The following is a 19,461-nucleotide window of genomic DNA, read 5'->3' on the forward strand; positions in this document are numbered from 1 at the left end:
CCCCCCCGCCTCGGCCCCGCCGCCTCCTCGGAGCTGGGCGGGCGGGGGGAGGACCGACCTCGCCGCCGAGCCCGGCAAAGGGGGGGAAGGACCAGCCTCTCCGCCTCCGCCTCGGAGCCGGGCGGGCGGGGGGAGGACCGGCCTCGCCGCCGCCTCCTCGGGACATCGAGCGGGGAGGGGGGATGGAGGAGACGGAGCTCTTCTCCCCCCCCGCGGGTATCGCGGGTCCCCATCTTGTGTAATACTATTTACTGCTTGTTTAATATATCATGTCTAATTCTTTATGCTTCATTTGACATTTCTGCAATTCTATTAAGTTGCTTATGTCTCATCCCGTTGACTGCACTGACTTACACTGTGTAATCCACCTTGAGTCTCAGTGAGAAAGGCAGGCTGTAAGTAATGTAAATAAAAATGCATAAATAAATATAGGATTGCTCCAAACCAGAGGGCATTTTTGGCACTCCTTGTCAGAAAAGCATTTGATGAACAAATTCTTAGTTCTTACACTGATCTACTAGATCTTCTCAAATAAGGATTTTTTTGTTAAAGCCAAAGTAACGTTCTGGATCACCAACAGGCAGTACAGAACAGATACCTGTTATGAGCAGCTATGAGGGTCATATTTCTCCTCCCGGCCTTGCAAAAATTGTGGTCAAATTGCTGCCACTGTAAAAGAGCACTCATTCTGTGTCTGAGCTGAGACAGCACCAGACACTGCTATGAGTGCTGCTTCTTCGAATCTCATTAGCAGAAATTCATGCATGCAAGAACCATGCTGGGATTATTTACAGCCTCACATATAAGTTTCTATGCAGTGTTGCTTCTGGATCGTAATTGTGGTGTTTTGATATGTAAATAATTTGTGTGTTTCACTTCTGTGTTTTAATGTGAAATTTTATACCTGTGTTGCTGTGTGTTGAAACAGAGGTCTCTAGACTAAGAAAGAAGGGATGGATGGATGAAGTACATTATGATTGCATGGTGGTTGCACCCTAGGGGGCGGAGTTGAATGGGGCGGGGGAGAGAGATTGTTCACAGAGCGTGTGGGAAGAGTTGAGTGCGGTGCTGTGGAGAGTGAGAGTAACTTGTTCTTTGTGGAACTTATTATCCTAAGTGGCGAGTGAAAAAAATAAGCCTTTGTGGCTAGGTCTATTTAAGAAACTTTAAAGAAGAACTGTGCCTATCTGAAACCATTACACTTCCAACCTTTACTGAAACTGTTCCACTGTTACACTTCTAAAACAAATGCTGTTTATGTTTCAGAGAAAACCTTTGGTTTTCCATTTTACCTCAGAGCCACCCCTGTATAATGACCATTCTGTCATTCTATCAAATGTAACTAAGCCATTCTGTTCTTTGTGTCCACCTAAGAATTCCTTTAGTGGCAGTAAAATTAAGTAGGAAATGTTACGGAAGAAAGCAGCGTAACACTCGTCACCTCAGAACACTACAGAGAGATGCCTTTACAGGTGTTATATATAAAGGGGTCTCAGAAAAGAGCAAAACGTTACAGTAAGTTTTAGCCAAACTTCCAGAGCAGCACACGTAATGTCAGCATTCCCATCTTACAGGAAAAAATCCAGCATCACACTGCAAATATAAAGAACATTTGATAAAGTGCTTTCATGGTGTCTACAGACATCAAAAAATGTCCATTAACCTCCTGCTGTAACTCTTCTTCATGTTTCTTGCTTTGCTCTTTCACATCTTGCAGTTCTTGGGCATGGTCGGTCTGCAGCTTCGTCATGGCAAGCTGGTACTGGTTTTCCAGATTTTTACACTCCACTACAAAATAATGTTGAGTCCAGTTAACTAAGATAATTCCTTTTAAACAACTTAACACCAAATAAAGACCACCTTGTCCCATACGAACCCGCCCAACCTTTCCAGTCATCTTTAGCGGCCCTGCTTTGGGTGTACCCACCATGCCAGGCTAGACAGGTGGCAAGCTGAGGAAGTGCCTTCTTGGTCGTGCTGCCAAAATTTCTGAACTCCCTTCCCAGAGAGGTTTGTTTGTCTCCCTCTATTGTTGTCTTCTGCCACTGCAAGAAGACTTTTTTTGGGGGGGGGGGCGCTGGCATTCCCTCACTGTGTGTGCATGTCTGCGTGTGTGTGTGGATGGATACAGAATAAACTCACTGGGTGATAAATGTTTCAGTTCTCTGTATTATCTTCTCCCACAGTCTTGGCCACAACAAAATATGGGCACACTAGGCTGACTACACATACAGCCACATATGTAGTAGACAGTCAGTCCGTCAGCCTTTATTGGCATAAAACAATATCTTAAGACATATGTAGTATTGATTTTTACCAAAAGGAATGCAGTCTGTCTCCAGCATATTGAAACTAAACAAAGTTGTATCAGACACAAGCTTATAGCTTCCCCTAGCAAATGCCCATCGCTCATTAGAATCTGCCTCAGAATTTTGATTGACATGCACTTCAAGAATTGAGGCAGTCCTCATCCTACTGACCCCAGTGACAAAGCACCAAACACATGTAAATGAAACAGATTAAACTCTATATCTGAGCCCTCGCAAAGACTTTCACAAAAACGACAGCTTTCCTCAAAATAAAAATGCCTACTTTCAAGCTGTTCTTTTTCAAGGCACAGGCTCTCCAACTTTCCTTTTACTTGTTCAAGTTCTGATTTCAGGGTTCCTTTCATCTCAAGTTCTGATTTCAGAGTTCTTTTCATCTCATTCAACTCAGCCTGATGTTTTTCAGATAACTCTTCAGATATGTTTTTACAACTGATTTCTGTATTCAATGCCCATTCTTTTTTAGAACTCTAAAAAGAAATGAAGTCTTATTTTAACATTAAAAATTTGGATGCAATATCCTGAAAAGGCAACATTTTCTTTCCCTTAAGAGAACAGTAATACTTCCAGTCTGGCCCTCTGCAACATCCCGGTGGTTTTCCTGGCCTCTTGTCAACTCCATGACCCTTTCCAAAAAAGGGCAGCTTTCTGGGTAAACCCAAAACCCTAACTTGAGAACTATTTGCAGACATTTGCACACATTTTCCCAAGCAATTCCCTTTCTGCAGAAGGAAGACAACATCTCAGCTTTAATCTCACACTCAGTTCTTTAGCAACTGCTAAATAACTCTTCTCTTTCAGGAAGACAGGGGTTCTGAATGCAGTCCCATTTAGGTCAGCCTTTGACAATTAGAGCACTCCACTGAATACAACAAATATATTCCGGTAGGGAACCGGTTCTAAAACGGTTCTGTCTGAAATGACAGACCAGAAACCGTTTGGGAACTGTTCCTCTTCCGGATTATATAGTCTGTCTGAAATTCCTCACTATCTAGGCAAAACAGGCAACAGCTGACTGGTATTGCTGGATTGATTTCACCACAGTCCATGTACAGTAGTGTCATCGCATCTGTCTGACCATTCCCTGGGCATGCACGCATGCAAGCAACAGTCGACATGAAATAGTTATTTATACAGGGCACAAGTTTGCAGTGCAACCTATATTATCTGCATTGCTCTCCTAAACGTTTCTGTGTAGTGTAGTGCCTAAGAACCAAACACATGCTCTCGGGGTGGGGGTGGGGGTAAGAGACAGAAAGGGCATTCTGAGGAACTCTAAATCAATCAAACAATTGCTATGGCAATTTGATTTATTAAAGCAACAAGTCATACACAGTACCTCTAATATTTTGGCATGTTTTTCCTCCATTTCCAAAATGATTTTCCCCCTCTCTTCATCTGAAAAATGAAACATTTTCAACAGCATTAAATGTCTGATGTATCTGTCCTTGTACATGATGTATACAAACGAGGTAAACTAAGTTCTCTACTTGGCTTTACTGTGAAGCATTTAATAACTTTACCATCAGGGTCAGTTCTATGATGAGGCAACTTGAAATAATCACATCAAGTGGCAGATTTGGGGGGGAGGCAACTTTAAGTCCCACCCACCAACAGTCAGCAACCCACCTACCGCTCTCAACTGGGAGTCAGAAGAGATACCCTCTCTCTTACTTTGAATTCTTTTGCTGAGAGGTAAAACTTACATGTTGCCCAAGAGGTGCATGAAATGTGAATGGACCTGAATACATAATATAAGCTTTTAACCTCAAAGTACAGTGTACTATATCTTGATGGTGGCTACCATGATTTTGCCTTCAGCTGTCAACTAGCAAAGGAGCAAGCCAACAGTTGGTTTACTTGCAACATGAGGTTAAAATCTATTAGCTATATACCTAGGTCACTTTGATGCGTCAAAGTCATTTCTTCTTTTTCCTTCAGATGCTGTTCCTTAATATGCTCCAGCTCAAATTGGCATCGGCTTTGCAGAACTGCTATTTCTTGAGCATGCTTGTCATTGAGCATCTCACGCAGTTCCACAAGGGCGGTTTCCTTCTCCTTCCTCAGATTATTCTGTATCAGCTCCAACTGAGATGTGTGCACATTATTTGAATTCAATCTTAGAGCTTCCACTTTAAGATTATGTAGAGCCTGCAATGAAGACAGACGATAAAAAATACAATTTAAAAACGGTGATTGCTGTAGATTTCTTAAGCCATATAAGGCCTGAACGCTTCCTAAAATAGTTTTATTTTATAAAAAGCATGTATTTAAACAAGCATGTCCTGAGCTCCCATCAGATTCTCAAGCTGCAAACCAGATAGGACACTACGGCCTATGAGTGCTGGGAGACAGGGCATCCATGGAGCCAAGGTCCTCAAGAAACAGTGAGTCCCAGGCATTCATTCTTTTCTGAACTTTTGAGGAATCCCCTTCCCACTTCAGACATCCTGTTCTGCTGTTCAGGGGATAACTGCTGGGGGTCCCAGATGGACACCCTGAAATGCTATCCTGGCTACCTTGTTCAGGCTACCCCACCTGTGGGCAATCAAGATGTCTTGCTGGGAGAGTCAAAGGCTGACTGCTAGGGAAGCCAGGACAAGCAGCTTGCTAAGGAAAGGGACAGGCGGCAACAGTCAATTTCTCTACTTCCCGGTTCCTGCCATTGGCTTTTTTTTGCCCAATAGCCTTGTTCAATGTTCCCTCTAAGCTGAGTTAGTGTGAGCTAGCTCACAGTTTTTTAGCCTCTGGCTCACACATTTTTGTCTTTGCTCAGGAAGGGTGGCTCCAGAGCAAACTAAGCTATGCAGTAGCCAAATCGCTGGCTCCCAATTTTAATGCCGGTAGCTCACAAGGTAAATTTTTTGCTCATAAGACTCCATAGCTTAGAGGGAACATTGCTTGTGATACCCCAGACTCTGCCTCTTTGTCCCACAGTAGATATTTAAGTTAGAAACAGATCTCCCAGAGCCAGTTTGGTGTAGTGGTTAAGTGCGCGGACTCTAATCTGGGAGAACAGGGTTTGATTCCCCACGCCTCCACTTGCAGCTGCTGGATGACCTTGGGGAAACCACAGTTCTCTCAGAGCTGTTACTGAAAGAGCAGTTTTCTAAAGAGTTCTCTCAGCCCCACCTACCTCACAGGGTGTCTGTTGTGGGGAGGGGAAGGGAAAGGAGTTTGTAAGCCGCTCTGAGACCGAAAAAAGTCTGGACATCTTGAAGGTTCTTACTATCTCACAATAACTGTTTAAGCTGTGTATTTCATCACACACACGCAGACAACCCCATGAAAATACAGAAGTCCCACAGTTAAAGAAAACCAATCAAGCAGGTATGTAGTTGTCCGTAACTATTCTGACAGTTAATTTTACAAAAGTTCACCATATAGCCAGTGCATATAGAATTATTAGGGAAAAAATTGTTAACTGCAGTTATTGTTAGAAGCAGCATAGTATTTTGGGGGCAGCAAGTCAAAACTCCAGGCAGTCTGACAGTTCAAGATGCTTTATTCTTTTACTGTCAATACTAGTGTTGCCTTCATAAATTCTCACTTCAGATCCTCTTTTCAAATCTATATAAGCTATCCTGTTGGACTATTTGGTAAGTGAACATAAAAGAGCACCCATTCTCATCAAACCCAACAATTAAGATCTACACTCCCCCACTATATCGAAAAGTAAGGTTCATCACCTCCATGGAGAACACAGTGTTCTTTTTTGTGGAACACCCTCCCTGTAACTATCCACCAGCGCCAAATCTGAACATTTTCTGGCACTGGGTCAAAACTTTTCTTTTTATTCAAGTGTTTTTTGTTGGTTTGTACTGGTTTATTAGACTGCTTTTAGCACTGATGCTTATGCTGACTTTATAATATTTTCTTAATGCTGCTTGCTTTTTTTAAAAAACTAAACTGCCGGTTTTAGCCCTTTCAGGGTGCAATCCTAAAGTTCATCTGACAATCTTACACACACCAAAGCCACACATATAACTTAAATTGCCTGATCTGAAGACAGGTATCACATGATGATGCGGAACACAGTAATCAAGCATGTAATATAAGCAACTGTCTAGCAAGCCAGCACAGTGAATGCTGCCATTAAATAGAAGCAGAATAGTTCACAGTGCTGCTAATTTTTTATTGTGAGAAAATCACTGAGTTCACCAAAAGTGGATTGACTCAACCTACACAGGTGTTCAAACAATGTTCAAACATCACTTTTGTAATCATAAATTCTTTATTATAACATGTTCAAGACTAAGCACATTTAGTACTAGGGATGGGGGCATGAACCTAATTTCACGACGAACATTGCCGGTTTGTCACAACCCTCCACATGGTTTTGGAGGAAGGGGGGGCAGAGTGACAGGGATCGCTGATATGGCTTGCATCCATTTCAGCCTGTTAGGCTCTAAATGGCTTTTGCAAGATCTGCTGGCCTTGGGGAGCCACCGCCAGCTGAAAGGAGGGAGGGAAGAGCTCAAATCTTCCCCTGAACCTCATGAACCAAACTAGTTCAGTTAATGGGGAGATTCTGGGTTCGTATGACCTCACGAACCATGAACTGGGAAGAACTTCCATTTTCCCAGTTTGTGCTCATCCCTATTTAGTACTATACTTCTAAAAGTATCTGGCATTAACTAGCAATATTATATGTGCCTTTTTAAAAACAGGTGGCCTAATTTTTGGCTACTTCCAACAGCCAGAGTCCTTTGAATTTTTAGTGTTTGACACTGTACCTCCGCTTCATGCATCTCTTCTTCATGTGCAGCCTCCATTTGGTGATGCAACTCATCCAACAACAGCTGTTGCTCTTTCATTAATTTAGCATGTAACTCTTTCATTTCATCCTCATGCTGAATAACTAGCTCCGCTACTTCACGATCATGCTCTCGTTCATGAAGCTACAAGGTTAATTAAATGAGAATGATTACAGCTGAAAAACACTGTGCAAATATTGCAATCAAGCAAACATACAACATATTTTTTTTAAAGCAAATTTTTTACAAGCCAATTTAATTATCCAGAGAAGCTATGGTGTTACAGTTCTGAAATTTTGGAGCATAAAGGAAAAAGCTAGAAAAAACAGGGGGGGGGGACTAAATACATACAACACTTACTTTTTGATCCTATCTAAAACTCCTTTATGACATTAAAATGCATTATGTATACTTAGTTTTATTATTTACTACAGTTATGAAAACCTGAAGTATAACTGTCTTTGCAGGCTGAGGGATCCCCAAGGTTTGCAAAAAATCTGAAAATTTACAAAAAAATGGAGGGAGTTTAAAGCCCCCAAAACAATGCAAGTGCTACACTGAGCAAGGAGGAGGAGAGAGCTGAGCCTCAGAAGCATGCCTGGATGCAGTTGAGGTGCCACCTTATGTGCCACTACCAGGTCCAGAGCCAGTGGGCAGGTGGAGGAGAAAAAGCGGGACCCCCCACTGCCAACTCCTCATTGGTGGCGCTGGAGACAAGTGGATGAGGAACAGAAGTTGTCTCCAATCCCTCTGCTGCCGCAGCTGCTCTCTCTATTACTGCCTAGACAGGGCACTGGAGGTGGGCAGGTGGGGAAGGAGCCAGAGCCACTGCCCCCCCCCAGGTGCCAACACTGCAGCAGCATGGCAGGCTGAGGAGATGGAGTAACCACCACTGCCCCTCTTCTCTGCCATGTGAGCTACTTGGAGTGGGCTGGCAGGCAAGTGAAAAAGAGGGCAGGAAGGATGTGATTCCCCAACCTTGAGCCTCATAGGTCCCCCACTTGTTCAAACAATAATTACAAGATATATCCAATGCCAGCTGGAAAGGGTTAAAACTGAAAACTATCAATAATTCAATAAACAAAAGAAGCCTCATCATTTAGACTTCACTTCCTCTTCATAGTTAGCTTTATCCAGAAATAGTCCCGCCCACGTCAGCCCCGGCCAGCGACTTCGGCTCAGTCTGCTCTGGGCCTCTGACAGAAAAGGACCATCTGCAGACTGAGCGCAGGGAGAAGCCCCGAAGACTCACCAGTACACACAAGGGGACCCAGGTAAGGGGATGGAATTGCTCGGGAAACCCCAGGACAGAGCGGCGGCCAAGCTGCTTGTGCCTGTGTCTTCGGGTGGGGGTGTTCCTCGTGCATGTGGAGAGGGAGGCAAGTCAGTGGCCGCTGCCGCCGGCGAGCCACCCAGTGCAAGCCGGGCTTCGGCCCTCCCCCCCCATGCGCAGTAGAAGGCCACGCTCCCCCGCAGCAGGCCTTCGGCGGAGCCCTGGGAGGGGTGCGGCGGCGGCCCTGCACTGCTCACCCCAGAACCGATTTTGCCCACCCACCCCCGCCCAACAAGGCAGGCCTTTGGGGGAGCCCTGGGAGGGCCATGGCGGTGGCCCTGCACCACTCACCCCGGAACCAATTTTGCCCACCCCCCTGCCCGACGAGGCAGGCCTTTGGGGGCCGCCACGGCGACCCTGCGCCGCGCGCCGTGGAACCGAATTCACCGCCACCCCCATGAGGCAGGCCTTTGGGGGAGCATAGGGAGGGGTGTGGTGGCCCTGCGCTGCTCACCGTGGGCCCGTGGTGGTAGGGAGGGCCCTGGCGGTGGCAGCCGCCGGTGATTGAACCACCGCCCGCCCAACTTCGGCCCCCCCAGTAGACAGCTAGCGGCGGCGGCGGGTGAGCTGCCACCCGCCTGCCTTCGGGCATCTCCCCCCCGCACGCCCAGTAGAAAGGCGGCGGCGGCAGCAAACGAGCCGCTGCACACCTGGCTTAGCCCCTCCCCTCCTCCCCATCCCTCGCGGCTTCTCCCGCCCCCCGGCAAGCCAGGCAGACAGGAGACCCTTTACCAGGACCCCCCCCCTTCGCTTCTCCCGCTGCCTGGCTAGCCGGACGGCCGAGATTTTCACCAGCTGCCCCCCCACGCCTCCTCCCCTTCTAACTTCCTTCCTTCCTTTCTCTCTCTCCTTCCTTTCTTCCTACCTTTCTCTCTCTCTCTCTTTCTTTCTTTCTCTCTCCCCCCCTCTTCATTTCTTTCTTTCTTTCTTTCCTTCCTACCACCCACCCACCCTATCTTTCTAGGCGCATTGTCTTCATCCACAACAGGCTTTGCTCCCTAGTATACTATAATACCGTAAGTGTATTTTCTCTAGAGGTGACATCTAATGAGATCACAGATGGTCCTAAGCCATTTTATCTGATGAGTTTCAGTAACACTAACCATCAAATCCTTTCTCCAAGTTTGTTTTATATATCCATTTTATCTCGCCTAATTACACAAGCAGATTACATTTTGGACACAAGTCTTCCTTGCCTAGCAGATCATGTAAAAACTGCTGAATTTTGCCATATTCCTACAGATGTTCACAGTACTCTCAACAGCAGTAAAGGACAGCATAATCCTGAAAACACTTTCCTGGGAATAAGTTCCATTGAATAGAAGATAGTAGAATTTTGAGCAGATCTGCTCTCATAGTCCCTTAGTTGTAAACAGTCTTCTTTTGAAATAGTCTTTTGTTCTGTTTCCACAAAGTAAACTATTGAATCATCATTTGGAAACTCTCATTTTAGTCAGATTGAACCTACCCCATGCTCTGTACACATATGTTAGGTGAAACTGTACATTAGCCTGAACCTTCTGAATTCTTGACTATAAATTATTGACATTAATGATGAGCCTTGTGGAAATAATTTAATTGCACACTTGCCCCAAACTTTTATCAGTACAGACTGTACAACATTTGTGCCACCAGCCAGACCCAGACTGACAGTGCCGTATCCCACCAAACTGTTCCTTTCCCAGGAAGATTTTCCTTCATAATCCCTAAACCTCAGCATAGGAGACATACCCACACTGTAGCCTGGTGGTATCTTTCTATACTTGGGACAGCTTGTCCACCCTGAATTGGTACACAGCATCAGCAGGGAAGAACAGAAGCAAGACTACCCACGGTCAAATACCTCCCCTTGTATTTTCTGGAAACTCTCATTTTAGTTAGGTTGAACCTACCCCTTGCTCTGTACACGTATGTTAGGTGAAACTGTACTTTAGCCTGGACCTTCTGAATTCTTGACTATAAATTATTGACATTAATGATGAGCCTTGTGGAAATAATTTAATTGCACACTTGCCCCAAACTTTTATCAGTACAGACTGTACACCACTTGTGCCACCAGCCAGACCCAGACTGACAGTGCCGTATCCCACCAAACTGTTCCTTTCCCAGGAAGATTTTCCTTCATAATCCCTAAACCTCAGCATAGGAGACATACCCACACTGTAGCCTGGTGGTATCTTTCTATACTTGGGACAGCTTGTCCACCCTGAATTGGTACACAGCATCAGCAGGGAAGAACAGAAGCAAGACTACCCACGGTCAAATACCTCCCTTGTATTTCCTCGCTATAGGCGTGGACTGACAGAGAAAAAAATAGTAGTTTTACTGTGCTCACAGGATCCAATTGCCATCAAATTAGCTGTACTCACTAGTTCAATTCAATACCTTTTTGATTATTCCAATCTGTTCTTTCCATTCTAGTTCCAACTGTTTCTGCTTTTCTATGTTCTCTTTTATTTCTGCATTTAGATCTTCTATCTGAGAAAAGAAGCAAAAAAATGATTTCCCAATTATTCCAAATACCTAAAAACCCATCAGGTTTTTATCTGCTAATACAGAAACTGTAAAGGTTAATTCACACTCTTGTTTAACAAGGACTTCTGGACAAGCAGAATATCAGATACATACATACTGCTTTCCCAGCACACATATGCTTTGAAGTTTGATACAGATAGTATGTGCACTGAGTGTTTTGCATTATGGTCTCCACACTTCTGAGCAGAAAGGAATATCGAGAGTGCAGACTAAAACACACACAAGTATGTATGAGCCAGACTGATAAAAGGCAACTTTATACCATAATCCAAATAGTCAGAACTGATTTCCACTAGAAATCAACACATTTACTTTCTTCCCAGTGATAATAGGCTAAGCTTCTCTGCTTTCTATCCCTGCTTAGAGTTGCCAACTGCCTGGGGGGGGAACTGTCCTGTCCCTTTAATAGAGGCTTAATGGGATGTTATTTACAGAGCAATCCTGAGCCACGCCCATGCTGCAGCGGCCAACCGCAGTGCAGGGGCATCGCCACACGTTGGCTCCCTAAGGGGCAGGTTACGCTGCAAGGGGGGGGAGTGTAACTAGCTGCTCACAAGGGCGTGTCCATGGTGATTCCACTGCAGCGTGGCCTCACAGCACAGTGTTGAAGCGGGGGCGGTATGTGGTCACCAAGGTGGTTAACAATTTAAAACTGGGGTGTCGAACTCATTTGTTACGAGGGCCGAATCTGACATAAATGTCACTTCATCAGGCCAGGCTGTATGTGCCATAAAATGTAATGCCAGGTATCGGAGATATTTTACCACCGACCGTAACCCACACCCCTCCTCAGCACCTAACTAACCACCCTTAGCTTGAAATGCAGAAAAGGTTTTGCACAGCACAGAAAGCAATTGCCTGACACTCAAGGTGCAACAACCAGAGACTCTCGTGGCTCTTTAAAGACTAACGTAGTTTAGTTTTATTATTACGGTCTTAAGACCAGCATACAATACAAACATAGTATAAAGACTAACATACTTCAGAAGTTTCTGATGAGCTGGAGCATGAAGGGCTGCATTCTGCTGCTGCAGGTAAGGCAGCCGAAGACAGGTGGCCAAGTGGTATCAGCCGAGGAACTCTACAAGCCCTGCCTTAAAGAAACTGCTATGGTCAACAGACTTTGGAGAGGGGAGGAGGTTGAGGCAGCCGCATAATCCCACACCTCTCTCTGTCAAAGTCCCAAATTCAGCAACAAGCTTGAACCATAAGTGGAATCCCAATGCTCCCCAGCACCACAAGCAATCTTCAAGCGCTGCCACTCTCCAAAGATGCCAGCTCCACTTTGTCTTTTGCAGACTTTTATTTCCTACCAGCTCCCCGACATTATCTAACCACCCAAAATCTCACTCCACATGTTCAAACACAGACACACATCCAGCGCCTGCCGCTGCCATGTGCAAACCCAGCATGTTTTCTGAATGCCTGTTCCTGACCCTGACCTTCACCTTAACTCCCTACCTCCATTCAGACTGTTACATAAGGCAGCTCTTGCACACAGGGAACACAGGGAGCATGCATGAGTTTTGGCTTTGCCTCTTATTTAATTCTCCCTGTGCTGACATGGGAGGGAGGCAGGAGCCATGCACATTTGGGTTAGCAGGTTCTGGCTCATCCAACTCGGCAGACCTCCTCTGCCCCCAAGCTTAGTGTTCCGTATGTGTTGTGCCCCTTACATAACAGCTGAGCTTTTCTCTTGCCCAGCTGCTGCGCACAGCATGCCCAGCCCAGCCAGTCACTCCATTCACACACTTACATAAGCAACATGTCTGGTGAGCCAGCCAATGGCATTCCACAGGCACCTGTGCCCGCCGGTGCCTTTCCTGGACTGCCTGCTAGTGGGAAGCCACTTGGCTGGGCTCGGGGAGGTGGGGCCAAAGGGATTCTGCCTGTCACACATGAACAGTCAGCCATCTTTCCAGCAGCCCAGACAGCACAAGTAAGAGCCCAATGTGCTGTGGACAGAGGAGGCGGCAGCAGCAGGCAGCACGTCCCAGCCCGGTGCTTTGGCTAAGGGCAGTGTGCAGTCCCCAAGGGGACTGACTGCACAGAGCTTGGGGACAAACCACCCTTCCTCACCTCTTCTGGTTGCAATTCCAGGTTGGGCAATCACTGGAGATCTGGGGGGAAGACCCTGGGGAGGGCCCACATTTGGGGAATGGAGGGAACCCAGCAGGGAATATAGTACCCTAATATAGGCTCTTCTAGTCTGCATTCAGACTGGTTTCCCCCCAGGTTGCTCATAGGCCAGATAAGAGCCTTAGACAATTTCCAGCCCCCAGGCTATATACTGGACACATCTGTTTTAAAACATACATAATAAAACCACTAAAATCAACCCCCTAAAGACACATCATTAAAGCAATTTAAAAACAAAGAATTAAAATACATACAAAACATAAAAACAGCAATTAAAATGTTGGTTATGAAGGAGAGATCACTAAGGGAATCCCAAAGAAAACAAAGGCTTCCACCTGCTGGCAGAAGGTGGCAACAGAAGGGAACAGACAAATCTCCCTGGGGAGAGTTCCAGAGCTTTGGCGCCATGACAGAGAAGGCCCTCTCCTGGGTTGCCACCCACCGAATCCCAGAAGGTGGGAGCACCCAAAGCAGGGCCTCCAAAGATGGCCACAGCAGTCAGCTAGGTTCATAAGGGAATAATTGGGCGTCCTTCAAGCATATTGGTCCCTACCGATACAGGGCTTTGAAGGTCAAGAGCAGCACCTTGAATTGTGCCTGGAAGCAAACTGGGAGCCGGTATAGACAGGCCAAGACTAAAAGGATATGGTCCCTACAACCCACTCCAGTCAACGTCCTGGCTGCAGCATCCTGTATCAACTGACGTTTCCAAACACTTTTCGAGGGCAGCCCTATATAGAGCACATTGGCATAATCTAATCTAGATGTGACCAGGGCATGCATCACAGTGGGCAGATCTTTTCTGCCCAGGAAAGGCTGCAGCTAGTTAACCAGCTGAAGCTGGTAAAAGGCATTCTCGGCCACAGCTGCCACCTACGTATCCAGGAGTAGGCCTGGGATCAGGAGCACCCCCATACTGCAGACCTCTTCCTTCAAGGGGAGTACACCCCTACCCCAAATGGGTGACACCTTAAATCCCAGGTCAAACATTCTGCCCACCAGCAGAACTACTGTCTTGTCAGAATTAAGCTTCAGTTTATTAGACAGCATCCACTCCAAAAGTGGCTCTGGGCACCAGTTCAGGGTTTCTACAACCTCATGAGGATCAGGTGGATGTGTGAAACAGCTGGATGTGTCATCCACATACTGGTGACGGTCCAGCCTAAACCTCTGAATGGCCTCACCCAACAGTTTCATGTTAAAAAGTATAGGGGACAAGATGGAACCCTGTGAGACTCAACAGGCTGAAAGGCTGAGCAGCAGTCCCCTAGCACCACCACCTTCTGAAACCTACCTCCAGGTAGGGCCACCAAAGAACAGTGCCTACCAAACCCAGTCCAGACAGTGGGTCCAGAAGGATACCATAACTGGTGGTACCGAAAGCTGCTGAGAGGTCTAGAAGAATCAACAGAGTTGCAGTTCCTATGTCTATCTTTCGGTGCAAATCATCCACCAGGGCGACCAAGGCTATTGCAGTTCCATAACCAGGCCTAAACCCAAATGATGCAATGCAAATGCAAAACTATAAAGACCACAGGTTTTCAAATGCAATCAACATACCATTAATCTACAAATAAAAGTAGAAATGGCCCCTGGGTCCAGAGAAATACCTACCATCTTCTGGTGCTGCAATTTTGTATATGAAAGATCAGACTGATAGAGAGACTCTATTCTACTAAGTTCTTCCTTGTGAAGTCTCTCGGACTCCGACTGCATCTCTTTCATGTTCTTTACTGTCTCCTCTAGACGAGCTTCAAGTTCCAAGTGAACATTCCTTAAAGAAGCCACTTCTTCATTCAACTCATTTTCTTTTTGCATAAATTCCCTTTCTTTCAGTGTTATTTCAGTGCCAAGCTTCTGTAATTCTAAGCTACTGGCTTCCAATTCCTCTTCAAATGCTAACCTTTCAGATTCACGTGATTCTTGAGCGCTTTTCATTCTCACATTAAGCTCCTCAACAGTTTGTTCAAGAACCATTACTTTGTTAACGCTTTCCTCCAAAGCCTTTTTTGCTTCCTTTAGATGCTCCCCGACTGTAAAAAGTTTTTCTTCCAAGGCTGACTTTTCCTCAAGTAAAGATGATAAACTTTGTTCTTTGATATTGATTTCAGACTTGAGATCCTCCTGTTCTTTCAGCAAGAATTTTTCTAAAATAGCTTTTTGGCCAAGAAGTTCAAAGAGGGTCTTGTTCCTCACCATCTGGCTATCAATCTGGGCTTGCATTTGATCCCTTTGCCTCTGCAACATGGTCAGCTGTCGTCCAAACAGAGACTGTACTTCACTGGTCACAGAATCAGAGGCTGTCTTTTGCTCCTGAACATCTTTCACTAATTCTTCCTGCAATCTCAACTGCACCATTAAATTTTCTTTTTCCCACTGGAGGTCCTTTACTGCTTCTTCCCATGAACGAGATGTTAAATCTTGCGTCACGCACTTTAATTTTTGAACCCAAATGGTAAAATCACTATTATCTCCTTGCTTCCTTTTGTTTTCCGGTTCTAGCTCCTTCTCCATTTTTTGACTGAGAGATTCATCATAAGCAACATGTGCCTCCTGCTCTTTTAAGTGTGCAGTTGTAATCTCAGCTGTTGCACCTTCTCCAGCTCCCTGAAAAGCCTTGTCAGAAATAAATCTTTTTTCACTGCTCTGCTTTATCAGGCCAGTATCTCCAATCACAAAATCAATCTGATGATCACTTAGACTGTTTTGCTTGTCTATTTCATTCTGTGGCGAACAATACCCAGAAAAAAGTAAAGCTGCAGATTGTTCACTGAGTTCAGTTTCATTTAAAGTCTCTTCTAGCAAACTGTTCAAATAAACTTCCTCGTTAAAATTAAAACCTGTCTTGCCATTGCTGGATTCTAAAACATCTCTGGCTGAATCACAAGCAGCTTTTCCAGGATCTGAATGTCCAGGACTGATAAATGTACCTGACTGCTCCTGCCTCTCTGTGATATCAAAACATTTAATTAATTCCTCTCTGTTTTCAGTAACAACTTCTAGCTTTAGTTCTGCTATATGGTCCCTTAAGTAATAATCAGATTTAGAGCTTTCAGTATCCTTTAGGGCTTTGACTTTATTAAGGTTTTGCCTTGCATCTTCCAACACATTTTTCAAAGTGTCTATTCTGAAATCATGCAAACCATCTACTTCCCCGTCAGCCAAATACAATCCATTTTCATACTGATGCAGTGTATTCTGCATCTCTTCAAGTTTTGTCTTCTGTTTCCCCAATACCTCTTTTAACAGTGTTGTCTCTTGCTGTAAATCTTTTAACATCATGTTGTAGAAACATATTTCTTTATCATACTTATAATGTAAATCTTTGTATTTTCCTGTTTCAAGGAGGAGTTTGTCATTTAACTCCTGAATTAAAGAGCTGAGTTTTTCAATCTCTTGATTTAAACTTTCCTTTTCGTGTTTCGATTCTCTTGCTCTTTCTTCAGTATTAGTAAGCTGTAGCATAAGTTCTTCTACCAGAGTTGTATACTTCCAATCCATTTCAGAGTGTTTCCTCACAAAGTCTGCAACACAGTTTTCAAGTTCCTTGTAGAAGGAGCTATCGACTTCTAATGCCTGTAGTTTATTATTTAAATTAACAATGATATTCAAATTCTGGGCATTTCCCTCATAATTAATAGCATTTAATTCTTTTTTTATTTGCTCAAGATCATTTTTATATTTTGTATTCACTTCTTTTATACAAGTTTCTTTTAATTTTAAAGTCTCTTGTCTATAGCACTCCTCCAGCTCAGTTCTCAATTTCTGCAGTCGTCTGTTAATGTTATTTTCATCATTCTTTTCCAGTTCTTTAATACAACCCTGTTTCTCCATCTTCACAGAATTTCTTAGCTCTACAAGCCTTTTCTTCCTGAAGAGGAAGTTTGTTACAAAAGAAAAATTAGCTCCAGTATCACTAAACTTTGAAAATATTTAATAACAATTATTTTTCCCCAACAGGTTTAAAACCGTCTATGATACATTTAGCTTTAACAGATCTCTATCAATATGGGTATCACTAAACTTTGAAAATATTTCATAACAATTACTTCCCCCCCCCCAACAGGTTTAAAACCGTCTATGATATATTTAGCTTTAACAGATCTCTATCAATATGAGATTGCATGTTTTATTTTTTCTCCATTAGAGTGAGGATTAAACTTGATTCCTGCCTCTGGTTACTCTAGTGGCCCATTTGGTGGTTTGTAATTGTTCTTTTGAGTAGCTCTCACATCCAATTCCCAAACTGCTTTTTGATTTCAAAATTTAAAGAACACTACTGGGGGGTTCCTGGAGACCATCTTCTGAAAAGCTAGCTACATTGTACAAAACACACAGCCATGTGCTATTTCTCAACAGAGCACTAAGGTACATCTTGAAATGTTTCACGGCACATATTCTACTGCAGTTATTGCAAGGATTAGATGTGTTCATATAGTGTAACTCAGGGCTTGACAAATCCCATACGCCAAATTGCCATGGCCCCTAAAAAATTCATTGTGGCACGTCATATTTTCAGTAATGATTTTATTGTAGTGTGTTTCACCGTTCCTTCAGAATTGACATCACAATAATTAGAACTTATTTCACCACCTTCTTGTTCATGTTTGGTACACTGTCATGTCTTTTACTTATTCTTCGAAAACTAATCCAGAGAAGCTACCAGCCCTTGAATATATATTTGCATCTGTTGCCGTTTTTCCCCACCAGTCACCTAGGGGGGGACAAGACTTAGCCTTCCATTGATCCTAACAGAGAGGTGAAGGTCAAAAGCCAGTGCACTTAAATATTTATTGAGTACCACTGAGTACAGCTGTTCATGGAGCACAGCTCTTTTGGTTAACTCCTCCAGGGCTGCCCCGTTCTCCCAGGCCTTTCCCTCACGGCTGCCTGGGCTCAGGGAACTCTTCCAGTTCCTTCCTACCAATTCATGTTTCTTCCTTCTATTTGTTTCCTGTTCCTTCTCCTCTCTCCTCCCCATCTCCAGACAACCTTTTCAACCTCTCCACTTTTCCAACCGCCCCCCTTGTAACTCCTCCCATACGGCCTTCACATCAGTGCTCAACAGTGACTCCAGAGTCACATTTCCCCAGGCCATGCCTCTGGCCAGGGTCCTGGGCTGGGCCTCTCTCCAAACAGCCTGAATAGCCTGGCTCTGCACCAAGCTACTGGGTTCCTGGAGCCGCATGCCCACACCCCAGCTGTTGGTCGGATTGCCAAGCAGGCACCACAGGCCTGACATAGTCCTTTCGAGCACCCAAAACATTATGGGCCCTTTTCCTTATCCAGTCAGATGCTGATTCGTAGCAGCACTTCTGTAGTGGCAGCAAGGCCAGGCAGTCACAACATCCGTAATGCACATGAAAATCCCTATGCAGAGCAAAACAGCTATCCAGTCAACATCCTGGACTGGAAGTAAACAGCATTACAAAGAGCTTTGTCAAGCTCTGAACAACTCTCTTGTATAAAACATACTACTCTACAAGATCTGCATTTCCAGCATGCAAAACAAACATAGACAGTGGTTCTTTTAAAGAAGTAACAACATACGTTCCAACTACCTCTGTTTACCAAATAATGTCCCTAAATTTCTAGAGAGATAACGGCACTAGCCTGTGCTAAAAACAACAGAGAGCCTACTGGCATCATAAAGCCCAACAGATTTACAACGTATATAAGTCTCACTTTATTCAATGGGGATGATACACAGGACAGCAGTCTGAATGCAGCACAAGACCTCACAAACTACAGCTCACTCCTCTGATGAGACGGAAGGCTTCATTTTTAAAGGGCCACAAGAATGCTTTTCCTATTTTGGGCACCTGTCTCTGGGAATGTATGGACTTTCAGAGATACCTGTTAAAAGAGTTCTTAGTGTGAACTGCTGAAACCTGAAGAACATCTGACCTCTTATTTTCACAGAGCCACTAAGAAAAATGGCTACATTTTATTACTAGCACAATTGGAACATAAAGGTACCAAGCAGGTACCAAGTTTTTCCATCTTGGCTCCTAGTCCGTGGAATGGATTCTGTAGCACTGTAAGCAACCACCTCTCCTAGTATACCCTCCAAAGACCACTGCGCTCAATAGATAAGAACCTACTCATGATCCCCGGCCCGAGAGACATCTGGCTGTCCTCAACCAGGGCCAAGGCATTCTCCGCCCTGGCCCCAACCTGGTGGAACTTTCTGCTGAATAATTTCCAGGCCCTGCGGGACTTAATGCAATTCTGCAGGGCCTGTGAAGCAGAGATGTTCTGCCAGGCATTTGATTGAGGACAGAGATGGTTTCCACCTGCCTGGCACTCAGGTCTCTTGCCTCCCCCCCCCCCCCCGCACGAAGGGGGGACACTAAGATTTTTTAACCCC

General features: G+C 44.7%; 1 protein-coding gene across 1 annotated transcript in view; it reads right to left on the bottom strand.

The window, feature by feature from the left end:
• PCNT (pericentrin) overlaps positions 1 to 16,295 on the bottom strand; it is a 91,015-nt gene extending 74,720 nt beyond the window's left edge. The window contains 7 exon segments of the mRNA XM_015413095.1: positions 1,664 to 1,788; positions 2,593 to 2,797; positions 3,667 to 3,725; positions 4,223 to 4,478; positions 7,064 to 7,228; positions 10,803 to 10,895; positions 14,706 to 16,295. Coding sequence (XP_015268581.1) covers positions 1,664 to 1,788; positions 2,593 to 2,797; positions 3,667 to 3,725; positions 4,223 to 4,478; positions 7,064 to 7,228; positions 10,803 to 10,895; positions 14,706 to 16,295 — 2,493 coding nt within the window.
• Positions 16,296 to 19,461: the final 3,166 nt, after the last annotated feature.

Source organism: Gekko japonicus, unplaced genomic scaffold (assembly GCF_001447785.1).
Source record: "Gekko japonicus isolate JY-2015 unplaced genomic scaffold, Gekko_japonicus_V1.1 scaffold3126, whole genome shotgun sequence".
In the NCBI taxonomy this organism is placed as follows: domain Eukaryota; kingdom Metazoa; phylum Chordata; class Lepidosauria; order Squamata; family Gekkonidae; genus Gekko; species Gekko japonicus.